Source organism: Ranitomeya variabilis, chromosome 2 (assembly GCF_051348905.1).
Source record: "Ranitomeya variabilis isolate aRanVar5 chromosome 2, aRanVar5.hap1, whole genome shotgun sequence".
Classification (NCBI taxonomy): domain Eukaryota; kingdom Metazoa; phylum Chordata; class Amphibia; order Anura; family Dendrobatidae; genus Ranitomeya; species Ranitomeya variabilis.
Window position 1 is genome coordinate 760,468,967 of NC_135233.1, and position 15,207 is coordinate 760,484,173.

General features: G+C 40.0%; 1 protein-coding gene across 1 annotated transcript in view; it reads left to right on the forward strand.

Moving 5' to 3' along the window:
* The window catches only part of LOC143809899 (uncharacterized), an 848,616-nt gene extending 843,324 nt beyond the window's left edge, over window positions 1–5,292 (forward strand). The window contains exon 4 of the mRNA XM_077292869.1: window positions 3,300–5,292. Within this exon, the coding sequence (XP_077148984.1) occupies window positions 3,331–5,007 (1,677 nt within the window). The 5' untranslated portion in view covers window positions 3,300–3,330 and the 3' untranslated portion in view covers window positions 5,008–5,292. The remainder of the gene's footprint in view (window positions 1–3,299) is intronic.
* The last annotated feature ends 9,915 nt before the right edge of the window (window positions 5,293–15,207 follow it).

Sequence of the window (15,207 nt, forward strand, 5' to 3'; positions counted from 1 at the left end):
GGAAGGTCGCAAAAGAGGTGCCGAGTGTGTTACAGAAAGGGGATACGCTAAGACACCATTTGGCAATGCAAAACCTGCCCCAACAAACCTACCCAGTGTATAAAAGAATGCTTCAAACTGTACCACACATCCATGGACTACGAAATTAATTTCTGACTTACACAACTCACTTATGCCAACCTGATATACACTACACAACTCACTTATGCCAACCTGATGTACACTACACAACACATAATGGGTATCAGCGTATTTTTCTCGCACATTTTGGGTATCAGCATATTCAGGAGAAATTACACAACAAATGTTGGGGTCCATTTTCCCCTGCTACCTTTGAGAAAATAAAAAAAATTGGGATTAAATAGCATTTTTGTGGAAAAAAATGTTTTTTATTTTCACGGCTCAAGGTTATACATTTCTGTAAAGCACCTGGGTGCTCAAGGTTCTCACCACACAACTAGATAAATTCCTTGGGGGGGTCTAGTTTCCAAAATGGAGTCTCTTGTGGGGGTTTGCCACTGTTTAGGCACATCAGGGACATGACGCCCGCAGACCATTCCATCAAAGTCTGCATTCCAAAACATCTCTCCTTCCCTTCCGAGCCCAAACTGCAGTCTTCTTCCAAGTATGGGGGTATCGGCATACATGTGGTCCATATTCTCCTATTACCCTTATGAAATTAAAAACTTGTGTTAAAAACTTGATTTTTTTTATTTTGGCGGCTCATTGTTTAAATGTCTATGAAGCATCTGGGGGTTCAAGGTGCTCACCACACAACTAGATAAGTTTCTTGAGGGGTATTGTTTCCAAAATGGGGTCACTTGTGGCAGTTTTCCACTGTTTAGGCACATCGGGGGCTCTCCAAACACGACTTGACGCCGGCAGACCATTCCATCAAAGTCTGCATTCCAAAACGTATGTCCTTCCCTTTAGAGCTCTGCCTTGTGCCCAAACAGTAGTCTGTGGTCTATGTTCTCCTATTACTCTTGTGAAAAGAAAAACTTGTGATAAAAATGTAATTTATTTTATTTCCACAGCTCTACGTTATAAATGTCTGTTAAGCATCTGGGGGTTCAAGGTGCTCACTACACATCTAGATAAGTTCCTTGAGGGGTCTAGTTTCCAAAATGGGGTCACTTGTTGTGGGTTTCCACTTTTTAGGCACATCAGGTGATCCAAACACGACATGGCATCCACTCTCTATTCCAGCCAATTTTGCGTTAAAAAAATCAAACAATGTTCCTTCCTTTTGATTCCTGTCATGTAGCCAAATAGTAGATTTACCCCACTTATGATTCCTGTCATGTAGCCAAATAGTAGATTTACCCCACTTATGGGGTAACCTTGGAATTTTTTCTCAGAATCAGTGGGATCCGTTGAAGTGTGGCATAATTATTACCTATTAATGTGACACTAGTCTGAATTGTACAATTTGGCCTGGTCATGAAGGTGAAAATAGGCTTGGGGTGAAAGGGTTAAAGAAGTGCCACTTCTTGCCACAGCTTGGGTTTGCTATTGCAACTCAGCTTCATTAAAGTGAATAGTGCAGAGTTTTAATAACACATCTAACCTGCAGATATGGGGTCGTGCTGACTTGGAAAGTAGGCAGACATGTTTTTATAATCTTGTAAATCTTTTTATTACTTTTATGCTGCTGAAGAACTATCAGTTTATGAAGATTTTCTCTATATACTGCATAATTAACTACTTATGTCAACTAAAAATATACAGATGTATTACACTGGCCAACAGTGAAAATGTGTCTGAAATGAAAATAGCTGGTTTGTAATAATTTTAGCATCCTAAAAACGAATATGTTACTTAAAAATCATTATTAGCTCTTGTTGCTGAGATACATGTCATCCCTTCACCCCCGGAGCTTTTTCCGTTTTTCCGTTTTCGTTTTTCGCTCCCCTCCTTCCCAGAGCCATAACTTTTTTATTTTTCCGTCAATTTGGCCATGTGAGGGCTTATTTTTTGCGGGACGAGTTGTACTTTTGAACGACATCATTGGTTTTACCATGTCATGTACTAGAAAACGGGAAAAAAATTCCAAGTGCAGTGAAATTGCAAAAAAAGTGCAATCCCACACTTGTTTTTTGCTTGCCTATTTTGCTAGGTTCACTAAATGCTAAAACTGACCTGCCATTATGATTCTCCAGGTCATTACGAGTTCATAGACACCTAACATGACTAGGTTATTTTTCACCTAAGTGGTGAAAAAAAATTCCAAACTTTGCAAAAAACAAAACAAAACAAAATTGCGCCATTTTCCGATACCCGTAGCGTCTCCATTTTTCGTGATCTGGGGTCGGGTGAGGGTTTATTTTTTGCGTGCCGAGCTGGCGTTTTTAATGATAGCATTTTGGTGCAGATACGTTCTTTTGATCGCCGTTATTGCATTTTAATGCAATGTCGTGGCGACCAAAAAAACGTAATTCTGGCGTTCCGATTTTTTTTCTCGTTACGCCGTTTTGCGATAAGGTTAATGCTTTTTTTTTATTGCTAGATCGGGCGATTCTGAACGCGGCGATACCAAATATGTGTAGGTTGGGTTTTTTTTTTATTGATTTATTTTGATTGGGGCGAAAGGGGGGTGATTTAAACTTTTATGTTTTTTTTATTTTTTTCACATTTTTAAAAACTTTTTTTTTTTACTTTTGCCATGCTTCTATAGCCTCCATGGGAGGCTAGAAGCAGGCACAGCCCGATCGGCTCTGCTATGCAGCAGCGATCATAAGATCGCTGTTACACAGCAGAATTGCAGGTGTGCTGTGAGCGCCGACCACAGGGGGGCGCTCACAGCCACCGGCAATCAGTAACCATAGAGGTCTCCAGGACCTCTATGGTTACCTTCCTGATGCATCGCCGACCCCCGATCATGTGACGGGGGTCGGCGATGCGCTCATATCCGGCCGCACGGCCGGATGCGGTAGTTAAATGCCGCTGTCTGTGTTTGACAGCGGCATTTAACTAGTTAATAGCGGCGGGTGATCGCGATTTCACCCGCCGCTATTGCGCGCACATGTCAGCTGTAAAAAACAGCTGACATGTCGCGACTTTGATGTGCGCTCACCGCCGGAGCGCACATCAAAGCGGGGGTCCCGACATGTGACATACTATACCGTCACATGTCGGGAAGGGGTTAAGATTATTATGCAGGAAAATAGGGAAATTTTGAATTTTCAACAAATGTGTATTGGTAAACCTGATTACAGACCTGTTGAACCAATGTCAGCCATTTTATTCATTGTGTCTGCATAGTTTGTACTAATTGAAGTCTCTTTCTCTTGTTGCAGTAATTTTGTGGAGAGAATTTACACTTTGAAAATGCCTCGTAAATGTGCAAATATTGTTAACAATTTTTGTTACGTGTGTGGTTATGTGACATTTGCCAACCAAAGAAGACCAATTACTCCACTTGTGAAGACTGCTTACCATCATTACTTTGGTGTAAAGGTTGGTGATCAGGAGAAGCCCTGGGCTCCACACATTTGCTGCAATAGTTGTTCAGTAAATCTGGTTGCATGGTTGAAGAATAAAGGACGTTCTATGCGTTTTGGTGTGCCAATGATTTGGAGGGAGCCAAGAAATCATGTAGACGACTGCTATTTCTGCATGGTTGCTCCTCTTCAGCATGGCATGTCAAGAAAAAAGAAGGGGACTATTGAGTACCCTAACATCCCCTCGGCTATAAGACCAGTCCCACATGGGAAAGATCTTCCCGTTCCTCGCCCTCCAAAGGAATATGTACTGGAATCAGATCAGGAGGAAGAATCGCCCGGAAGTTCATCACAAGATCTTGAATATGATTCACAGTCTGCATCAAATGAACCACATTTGCTTTCTCAGGGTGAACTCAATGATCTGATACGCGACCTGGACCTGTCGAAAGAAAAGGCAGAGCTTCTGGCTTCAAGATTAAAACAATGGAACTTTCTACTGTACAATGTTAAAGTGACTGCCTATAGGCATCGACAAAGAGATTTACATGTTTATTTTAAAAAGCAAGACAATCTCGTTTTCTGCACCAGTGTTGATGGTTTAATGTCCGCTATGAATGTTCAGTACAACCCACTAGATTGGAGACTTTTCATCGACGGTTCAAAGGTTAGTTTAAAAGCTGTACTATTGCACAATGGAAATGTTCTTCCTTCCGTTCCTGTAGGCCATGCTGTTTGCATGAAAGAAACCTACAACAATATGAAACTGCTTCTGGACGCAATAAAATACAGTGACCACCAATGGCAGATCTGTGCAGACTTGAAAGTGGTTGCAATATTGTTAGGCATGCAGTTGGGATACACAAAATATTGCTGTTTCCTATGTGAGTGGGACAGCCGTGCTAGATCTTCTCACTACAATATAAAAGTGTGGCCTACAAGGGACAAAATGTGTCCTGGAATTAAGAATGTTCAACACTGTCCACTTGTTGAACGCAGTAAAATCATTCTGCCGGCGCTACACATTAAACTTGGTCTTATGAAAAATTTTGTTAAGGGAATGAACCAAGAAGGAAATGCTTTTAAGTACCTCAGAGGGAAGTTTCCACAACTCAGTGATGCTAAAGTGAAAGAAGGTGTCTTCATTGGTCCTCAAATTCGTGACCTACTTAGGGATGGAAATTTTGACGAGATCCTACAAGGCAATGAGAAGGCGGCATGGCAAGCCTTCAGAGATGTTGTACGTGGCTTCTTGGGAAACAGACGAGTTGATAACTATGTTGATATTGTGAATAACCTTCTTACGAAGTATCATAAATTAGGCTGCAACATGTCATTAAAAATACACTTTCTGGACTCTCATCTGGATTTCTTCCCGGACAATTGTGGTGCAGTAAGCGATGAGCATGGTGAGCGATTCCACCAAGATATTTTAAATATGGAACAAAGATATCAGGGCAAGTGGAATGCTTCCATGCTTGCAGACTACTGTTGGACATTAATCAGAGATGTACCAGAAGAAAACTTCAATAGACAAGCAAAAAGAAAGCGTTCTCGTGAATAGGTCTTGTCTGAACTGTTGTGTTCAGTTAATGTATTGTGTTCTTGCTATTTTAATCATATTTTAAACAATATTTCAAGTTTGAACATGACATTTGTGTGCAATTTATACTCTTGTAATGAATGCTTCTCGCTACCTACAGCACATACATCCATGGCGTGTATCTAAAAAACGAGAGCTAATTAAACAATTCTGTGGGTATATTTGAGTTTCTCGACCCAAAATTAGTAATATTTGCCTATTTTCATCAAAGAAACATAAAAAAAGTTGTTTTTTGTTGGCCTGTGTTATAAATTGAACTGTATGAAGGTTGGAGCTGCCCTATATTCCAGCAATACATATTCCAATAATACATTTTATATTCCAATAAATACAATTTGTCTAGTACTCTTTAGAAGTAATACAAGTAACTGATACTGATGTGTATGCCTTAATTCCCATCATGACTTGTCGCTAATGATATGCCAGCTTTTCATACCACTAACAGTGCTGATATATGATTGCCAAATAGGACACGGTAACATGATGGCCACAGAGCACAGAGTTGAGTTTGTATGTTACCCATGTGTTTATGGTTTTCCCATGTAGTTTCCAAAATTCGATTTGTGTAGATTCGCTCCATTGAGGGAAATCCTTCCCTTACCTTACCCACAACCTCCCATTGTCCAATCTGCTCTTCTATCTTCTTTCCTCAGTCTTCATTGTTGATGTGCATCTAGCCCCACGTGACGTCGTGGGATGTAGTGAATGGTAGATCTGGCCATACGGAACAAAAATAGAAGAAAGTGCATAGAAACACTGAAGCACCAAAAGCAGGACACATACAGGGGAGGCTGTGCATAGGTGATTACCAGATTTATTGTTTTAAAACCACTTACGAGCTTCTAAAACCCACCCAAATGGCAGAGTGAAGGCTGCTATTTCACTGGATTTGCCTGCACCCAAATAATTTTCAATCGCTCATTTTTAATTTTCTCCTGTCAGTCCAATTATCTTGCACAATCAAAAAAATGTATACCAGTTTACTAAACTGGCATTCTTTTAAACTAGAACTATTGTACAGATGCTTGAGATAGGAAATTTAAATTGAAAGTCTCATTTGCAACAAATATGAAGAAAACCATGTGAGCACAACTAGGGGGAGGTGCTAAGGTTAGGTTCCCAAACCATGTAAACAATGAGTAAAAACCTAGCACTCAACTTAAATGTATTTGCAGGAAGATTTATTGTAGTATACACGAAAACGTTTCGGTCTGATGAGACCTTCATCAGTTACTACAGGAGTAGATAGAATTACAAAAACTCATATAGTGGTACAAAAAAGAGGCATATGCATAAATACAAAACATGAAAAAATAAAAAATGAAAAACTAAGGTATATACAAGCTATGGTGAGAGGTCATATAAATGGTACAAGTATTAATGCAGAGCCTAATGATCGGGTATCTCACACAACCCTAGATCAAAATGAGTGAAACAGAACAACAGTGAAGAGTAGGACACATAAGAGGGTAGATAACATACCGTATTACCAGTGTGCAGTAAGCAGATCTAACTCTGTTATTCGGTATGTAGTTGACATCTGCGAGAGAGATAGAGTGGAATCATGTAGATTTATGAATGACGTGGAATGCATGCAGAGTTAGAAGGGAATGTGCACTTACTAGAGAGACTCGTTATTCTGCAAGCAATAGCTGTAAATAATTGCCAAGGAATAGTAGTTCCTATAAAGAGGAAGTATTAGATTAAGTTCTATCATATAGTAAGTGAAGTGTATGCTAAGTGGGCCGAATGGTGTATTACCTTAAGCAGATATGCTCCCAGACGCGGAGTCCACCGCTAGTCTAGTTCCAGCCCACTTAGAGTTAGAACTGCTTACTGCACACTAGTAATACGGTAAGTTATCTACCCTCTTGTGTGTCCTACTCTTCACCGTTGTTCTGTTTTACTCATTTTGATCTAGGGTTGTGTGACATACCCGGTCATTAGGTTCTGCATTAATACTTGTACCATTTATATGACCTCTCACCATAGCTTGTATATACCTTGGTTTTTCATTTTTTATGTTTTCATGTTTTGTATTTATGCAAATGCCTCTTTTTTTGTACCACTATATGAATTCTTGTAATTGTATCTACTCCTGTAGTAACTGATGGAGGTCTTATCAGACCGAAACATTTTTGTTACAATTACAATAAATCTTCCTGCAAATACATTTAAGTTGAGTGCTAGGTTTTTACTCATCATTTGCAACAAAGAGGTATTTTGAAAATCTCTGTTTAGAACTAAAGAATACATGAGTGCCATATAGAGGGCCTAATAAACGTAAGATGTAGAAAAAATACAGTAATAAGAATACTTACCTCAATGCTCACTGTGATGGTGTGATATGCTATGTGGGTATCATTTTTGTGTATATTTCTATTTTACTTATTTTCATGGTGTTCTCTTTTAGAAGGAGTTATTTGCTAATTGATGAATGGCTGTTGCTGCCATCTGATATCAGCCCCCACAGTACTGTATTGTATGCTAATGACATGTTGACCTAGCTTGTTGAAACAGTGAGCCCCTGAGACCTTCCCCTCCTGACCTGTGAATGAGGAGGGGGACTTGTAAATATCAGGGAGGTGAGACACAGATTAGTCTTGTGTGGAATGATGATGTGAACACAGCACATCAGAGAGAAGGGGAAGCATTTGGACCATTTTTTATCTGTCTGCTGGATTATTGGACTCTCATCTCTTCGACATTTATCCGGTTACTCAACTGCATTTGGCTTCTGCACTATCTTATCCTTTGTGTGGTGGATCGTATATGGACCTTTCGTGTTTTTGCCTAAATAAAGCTTTTGGAATTGTTCACTATTCTCTTGCTCTTTTGATTGTGTGGTATCGGAGAAGAACCCCGTGACACTCACCTTAACTACTTACTCACTATCCCTGCATCTTCTCGCTTGGCCTTCACTTTTGAGTGTAGATTGGAAGATTGCGGCACATGTAATGATGTAACAACATCATTAACACCTTACAATGCACATGTGCAAAGATGGCCCAGACCTAGTTACGCTCTCTAGGCAGCCACTTTTTGCTTTAACTATGCCCAGGATGTCTCTGCACATACCCATTGTAAGGTCACGGTGATGGTTAGTTCAGAAGACCCAACCTAGTATGAAGAAGTCCTGTGCAGCAGCAGCAGTAGGAAGTTGTGCTGAGGACCTTAGGGGGAATAGTGAGCAGCAGAGGAGGCCTGAGAGGTGGGCAGTGAGGCAAGTTTTATCTTTACTTTTTTTTCAAATTTATTTTTATAGTAGTTTTATTTTTTTAACCTTTTACTGTTCCTCTGTATTCTGGCAAATTGACGTCTGGCTGCTACTTTGGTGAATTCTCTCTGAGCAAATTACAAAATAATCTACATTCTATAGAATATGGATTTTTGTAAAATTCGACTAGAATTCAATTCCACGCGAATATACAATATTTTGCCCAATTCTAGCGCCATGGAAGCAAAAGGAAAGAAATAATAACATATGACTTCTATCTCATCTGTAAATATACTTTTAATTGCTACTCACTGAATCTTAAAGTTACACATTTGGCTTGAATAAATAATCGGTGACAAAAAAATCAATAAAATATATAACAAATAATGAAAAAACTTTCAATCAATAAAGCAAAAAACTCATTTGTTCAATGGTGTAATAAGTTCAGCGGCAGTAGAAGTGACATCATAACATTTCACAAAGTACATGAAATGACCACAGTGCAGTACCTTAAATCTAAAAGAGAATTCCGCATTATATGTATTTGGCAAGTATGTATAGCTTTATAAAGTAGTGCAACAATACAATGCATAAAGACAAATGACAACAGATGGCCTTTACAATACATTAACTCAACTGATAGCTTCTTGTGCTTTCACAGTTTGGCACGTAAGACTCTTTTTTTGCCATTTTATGGTCTCTGAACAAGTGTGCCAAAAGACCTTCTTCCAGATAAAATATACATGTGATAATTAATCATAGCAGTATTTATTCATTTTGAAGATAACCGGTGCTTCCTTTTTTTTGCTATTAAAGTGCTGGTGTTTTATCTTGCTACAGTGAATAATAAAATAACGATTAAATTAGGTTTGTTTAAATATTAGAGAATATGTATGTGGCAGTCAAATAGTTAAAAAGACTTCCGTAATTAGGATTAACGTAAAATCTCATTAGTGAAAAAGGTTCAATTTCAAAGCTGGTAGTGTGTGCCTCTAATGGTGCCCAGTACTGCAATATATAAAGACCAACCAAGTGCATGACTGTTTCACATATATAATAGGAGAAACAATAGTGTTAAGATTCTTGTACTCTTCTACTTCTTTTATGTTGGAGCAAGAGGCGAAACATTTTCTAATATTTCCTTACCAAGCACCATGGAACAAAGGAAAGTACCTGCTAATCAGGCATGGGTAGAGATGAGCTATCTGGTGACTTAAATTTGCCTAGAGGTAAATTAAATTGGCCTCAAATTTTGCAAAAATTGGGATTCTTCTTCTTCATCCAATTTTTCCTTGTGATAACCTTTGTGCCCATTCGGCACAGTGATGGGTAGCCGAACAAAACTTTACTGCTCTGGAAAGGTCGAGAAAAGAAGTGAAAAACAAAATAAAGGTCTGTGAGTTTCATCCTGTATGACTGCTGCAGCCCCGTCCTGTCCTCCTAATGCTCCCGATGGACTTTTCTTTCGTCTGGCACCACGTGCGATGTTCCCTACCTGTATCTTCACTATGCAGCAGGGCCATGAAGGAACTAGATGTTGTGCATAATGTTAAAGGAAAGTGGAGCCCAGAGGGAGCTGCGTGAAGGACTGGACAGGAGGCTGCGGTGACGGTGAGTATTAAGGTAGATGCACACGTTAAGCATTTTCTGCAGACATCTCTACTGCAAATACTAAAGTGTTGGCAGGAAAAGCGCAGCATAAAATATGTGCATTTTTGCAGTGTTTTTGGAGGCATGTTTTACGTAGTTTTTTTCACCAGTCATTAGAATAGTTGAAAATTGTTGCAAAGATGCTGAAAGAATTATGAAAAAATAAGTAACATTGCATTAGACTCTCAATCACTTTGCTGGTAGTAGGAAATGCTTCTATTTTAGCGATGGGAAAAAACATGGCAAAAATGCAGCAAATATTTTAACATGTGCTCATATCCTTATATTTTTCACATTCCATTTATTATGTTCTGGAGATTGGTGTCACTCTTTTGTTTGAAGGAGTATTGGCTAGAGAATGGTACTTCTAGAATTCCAGTGAGCCAGTATCCTTAAAGAATACATATACATTCCAGTACCAGGGAATGCACCGATCGTCTCTGCATGGTCAATGACGCGCATAACCTATGCTGTAGAGATGGGAATATTAAGTTGTGATTTTATTTATCACCTATCGCTGTGTTACTACAAGAACTCAATATTTCTTATGCACCCTGTAGAACAAAATATCTGAGATTTCCATCTCTATTAGAAGTCTTCTCGGCGTTCCTCCTCTGTGGCCATGCTGCATGTAAACAAAGACATCAAAGCTTCTCGCCGCTGTCCCAGAGCTCTCCTCCGGGGGGCCCAATTGCTGCAGCATAATGATGCAGACTACGCGCACACTTGTGCCTATGTCTTGGGGACCTTTAATGAGATGAGTGACTACATATTTATTAGGACTTCACAGTAGTAATCTTTTATTACTTATTCTCCAATTAATCAGTTTTCAGAGAGTCAGAAGACAATGATAAAAGTGTCAAAGCGGCCCCAGTGACAAACTTACTAAGTTATCATCTCAGAGTGATGAGTTTAATTAAGGAAAGCAACCGGTAACACAAACGGTAAGTTTTATATATGCTGTATAATGTAGTGTTTTTCTTAGTCATTAAAGTGACTCTAAATAAACAAAAAACCTTTGGACTAGTCCTGATCGTATATATCCTATTTTCTTCTTTTTGTATACAGCTCCTATGCAGACCCATGTGTCTCCATGGTTACACGGTAGATATAGTTCTTGATCCAGCAGTGTATTACTCCCTTCTATCCATCATCTCTTTGTCTCTAGATTAACAAGGAATCGGAAGGAAATAGAGGCACGACTGCAAAATCACAGTTTGCCATCTGTAACTATGGAGATACAAAAAAGAGTCATTAATATGCATAGGTGCAGTATACACATGGCACATGGTCACAGCAGTGTGAAGGGTGTTGGCTGACTGATAAATTCAATAGGTAGGCCACCCAACCTCTTCGTCATAGATGACATACAGACAGATAAGGGGGCTGGCTTAGCAATTGGAATGAGCAGTCAGCCAGCTACGGTCACAATGATTTGGTCACAGGCTGACACAGGAAGGGCTGCTCTCTGTTGGCCATAAACTGAAAGTGGACCTGATGGGAGAAGAGCTTGTAGCTGAAAATTAGGGCAAAGTATATTAGTTATTATTATTCCTTGAAAGGTTTTTGCTACTTCTTCTGAGAGAGCATAAAGCAGGAAAAGAGAAGCTGAATCCAACGATGTATCACTTAGTTTACTGGAAAGCTTCCCCTGCCCACACCACACTGTGTATATACAATATCCATAGACAGTGAGATGCTTATCACAGGAAGGGGCGTGTCAAACTAAGGTCCTGGGTGCAACCAGCTAGTCACAGAATGATTAGCTTCTGATGCTAAAACAATTATTGTAAGCAAACAAAAGCACTGAGCTTGATAAGAGAGGCATCACTGAAATCTGTGTTTTAAACCCTCCCTCAAGCTGTCCTTCAGATTATATAGCAAAAACCTGTTGACAGATTCCCTTTAAAGGATTAATCCCCAAATAGTCAGTTATTTCTCATCCTTAAATTAATAATGATTGCTGGATGGGGAGCAGTGTGGGGGGGGGGGGCAATGGTGCTCTGCTGAGCTTCATTTTGAATGGAGATGAGGAGAAAAGGACCCCTGTGCAAGAACAATATATGGGCTCTTTGCAGTCCAATAGTTCATTATTAATGATGAGTGTACGTGCTCGGTAACGTCTTATCCGAGCATGGTTGGGTGTAATCCTCGTTTCTCTGGCATGCTTGAATATTATGTTCCAGTCCCCATGGCTGTTTGTTAAGCAATCCCCACATGTGTTGAGGCTGTTTATGAAGGATCTATGAATGAAAGGCTGTCTTTGTTGCCCATAGCAACCAATCACTGCACAACTTTCATTTTCCAAGAGCAGAATACAAAATGAAAGCTGCACTGTGATTGGTTGTTTTCAGGCAACAAAACAGTCTTAGGTACAATATTCTCTTTTAGGCAGCAGCTTTCCCTGCAGAGCTATGAAGGAAAGCTGTGGCCTGGAATAGGCACTCCATTATAAAGCCCACTATATGTGGGATTACATGTCACTCAAAATCCCTGCAGCCAATCACGTTGTGTGCAGAAAGGGGGTGACTAATTTATTCTTTTTAATAAATACTAATAAGATCAGACTAAACAGGGTGGAACACATCAAAAACACCATTGTGTGTAACTCATGGAGAGATTTTACCTCAAGGCATAGGCTCATTATACTATGAAAAGGAATGTTTATCTGATTTTGGCAGGTTTGCACTCATTTACTTTTGTATGCATGCTTTGTAGAGATGGCTTAATGGGAACCTGTCATCACCAAAGTGTAATTTACCTAGAAACAGAGGGAATCTGCAGGTAAATAGTGTTAAAACTATATCTGTCAGGCATACTAGAGCATCAGCTACAGGGGGGAAATGTAGTGAAATCCTCCCTGCAGCTGCACACTTCCAGTCATCGGAGCGGTGCAGGGTGTCGTTAGAGCATGCTGTAATCACTCTGCGGCACTTTGATTGACAGCCTGTTCTGCAGTGTGTGTGTCGATCAATGTGCAAGTGAGTGATTGCAGCTCCTAGCATCGCCTCGATGACTGAAAGCGAGCAGCTGCAGGGAGAATATAACTTCACTTCCTCCCTGCTCAAGAAAGGCACCCAGATATGATTTAAACGCTATTTTCCTGCAGATAACCATGATGTCTGCAGGTAAACGGCAAGCGACAGGATCTAGTGATGAGTGAACATGCTCGGGTGTTATCCGGGTATCTTATAGTATGTTTGAGTCCCTGCGGCTGCATGTTTTGCCTCATCACGTGGGGATTGCCTAACAAACAGGTAATCCACACATGATGTGGCTGTCTAACAGTCGGAAATCATGCAGCCGCAGGGACTCGAACATACTATTCGAGCACGCCCAAAATACAAGCATTCTCAAATAACACGTTATCCAAACACGTTCGCTCATCACTAGCAGGATCCCTTTAAGTCAACAATAACACGATGCCCTAAGAGCTGCGCTTGGAGAAAATGACTAGGATAGGGCAGACTTGCTTAGCCGATAGTGACCATAATTAGGTGGCAGATGGTCTGCTGTTATTTTGTGCTCCGAAGAATTATTGGATACCTCCTTCATGTTACCCAGAATGACGAGCTTTTCTCTAAACAGCACAACAACAAATCATTTGGAAGTAAATGACATTTTAAAGAGGCCATTTATGTGTATACTCATCTACAAAACTAGGTCACGTTCTGCACACTGGCACCGGGACCAATTCATAAAAGATACAGGACCTTATTTAGTAGATAGAAGACGGCAGACTCACATTCAGGAGCAGTAATGACTGGTACTGTGCAAATCATTCATATGTTCAGTAGATGTCAGCTTTCTTACAGTAAAATTAGACAAAATGGGCTCTGGCATATTTTGTTCTGGCCAAAAAGGAAAATAATTGAACTTTAAGCAACTCATTTTCATTTAATAGTGAACTTCATACTGTGCTGCTACCAAGTAATTTACCAATATGTATGATGAAAAAAATAGATTTTTCTAGTGCCTCTTGCACATCAAACGGGGGACATTTGTTCTCCCGTAGCCCTTCCAGATCAAAAGAAGACAAAATATTCTCTAAGGAAGATTCGAGCCACTTTTCATCCAAAGAGGCATACTGAAACATCATGACTCCTGAAGATGCCGGGGCCTAGTACTTTACTTCTTATGTTGTTATTGCTTATGATACAATTTTAATCCGGCTTAGACAGTCATTGTCCAACATTTAAAATAGGCAATCAGACTGCAGGGCCAGCTGGGTAAACTGATGTCATAGAAGAGCCTTAAGATGCGTAATATCCACAGGATAAGTGATAAATCGCTAACACTTGGATGTACCACTGCTGGAATCCCCATTAATCAGACGAATGGTAGTCCTGATTCTTCATTGCGCCTTACTGTGGTCGATATTGAATAGATTGGCATGGTCACACGTGATTGCTGCTATCAATTATGTCTCTGCTACTAATTCAGATAGCCAAGCACTAGATTTGGATGTATAGACTGAACTGAGCAGCAGCGATTATGTGTCCATTCAGTCATTGTCATCTGAAGAAACGATCAATGCGTGTGGAGGATTGGGACCACTGTTTTCATGATTTCACGGGTTCATAGTGGTGACGGAGCCTTTGACAATCAACTATCCATGGGTTGGGTGATACACGCTAAAGGGAATATGTCAGCAGGTGTTTGTTACGCAATCTGAAATTAGCCAGATATACGGTCAGAGACCCTGATTATAGTGATATGTCACTTACTAGGTGGTGTGTTTTTGTTTCAATAAAATCGGTGTTTTATCAGCAGGAGATTATCACTACATGACTAGTTGTCTCCTGCCTTTTAGTCAACTGCTCTATGTAACCCCGCCCCCACCACTGATTGACAGTTTCCACAGTGTACACCGAGAGCTGCCAATCACTAGTTTGGGCAGCGGTATACAGGGCTCAGCATTCTGAACACTGCTAGATCTGCAGCAGAGGAAACTGTGATTATATCAAAATGGCGGCATGCAGATCAGCAAATGACACATCACTGGAATCAGGATCTCTGCCCCTACTCATGCTCCTCTCAGATTACATAGTAAAAACCTGGTAAAAGATTCCCTCTGTCTAGCTTTATTAATCCACGTACATCTAGATCCTCCTACTTGAGAATGTATACAGCTAAACTATCAATTTTCCAGTCAGAATAAGAGATTCTCTATAAAAATATATATTATTAAATTATTTGGTGGATTCTAACTATAATAAAGTAAATGCTGTGCAGTTCTCAGCAGGGAGAGTGACCCACAATATGACTCAGACGTATGGATCCCATTTCATCAC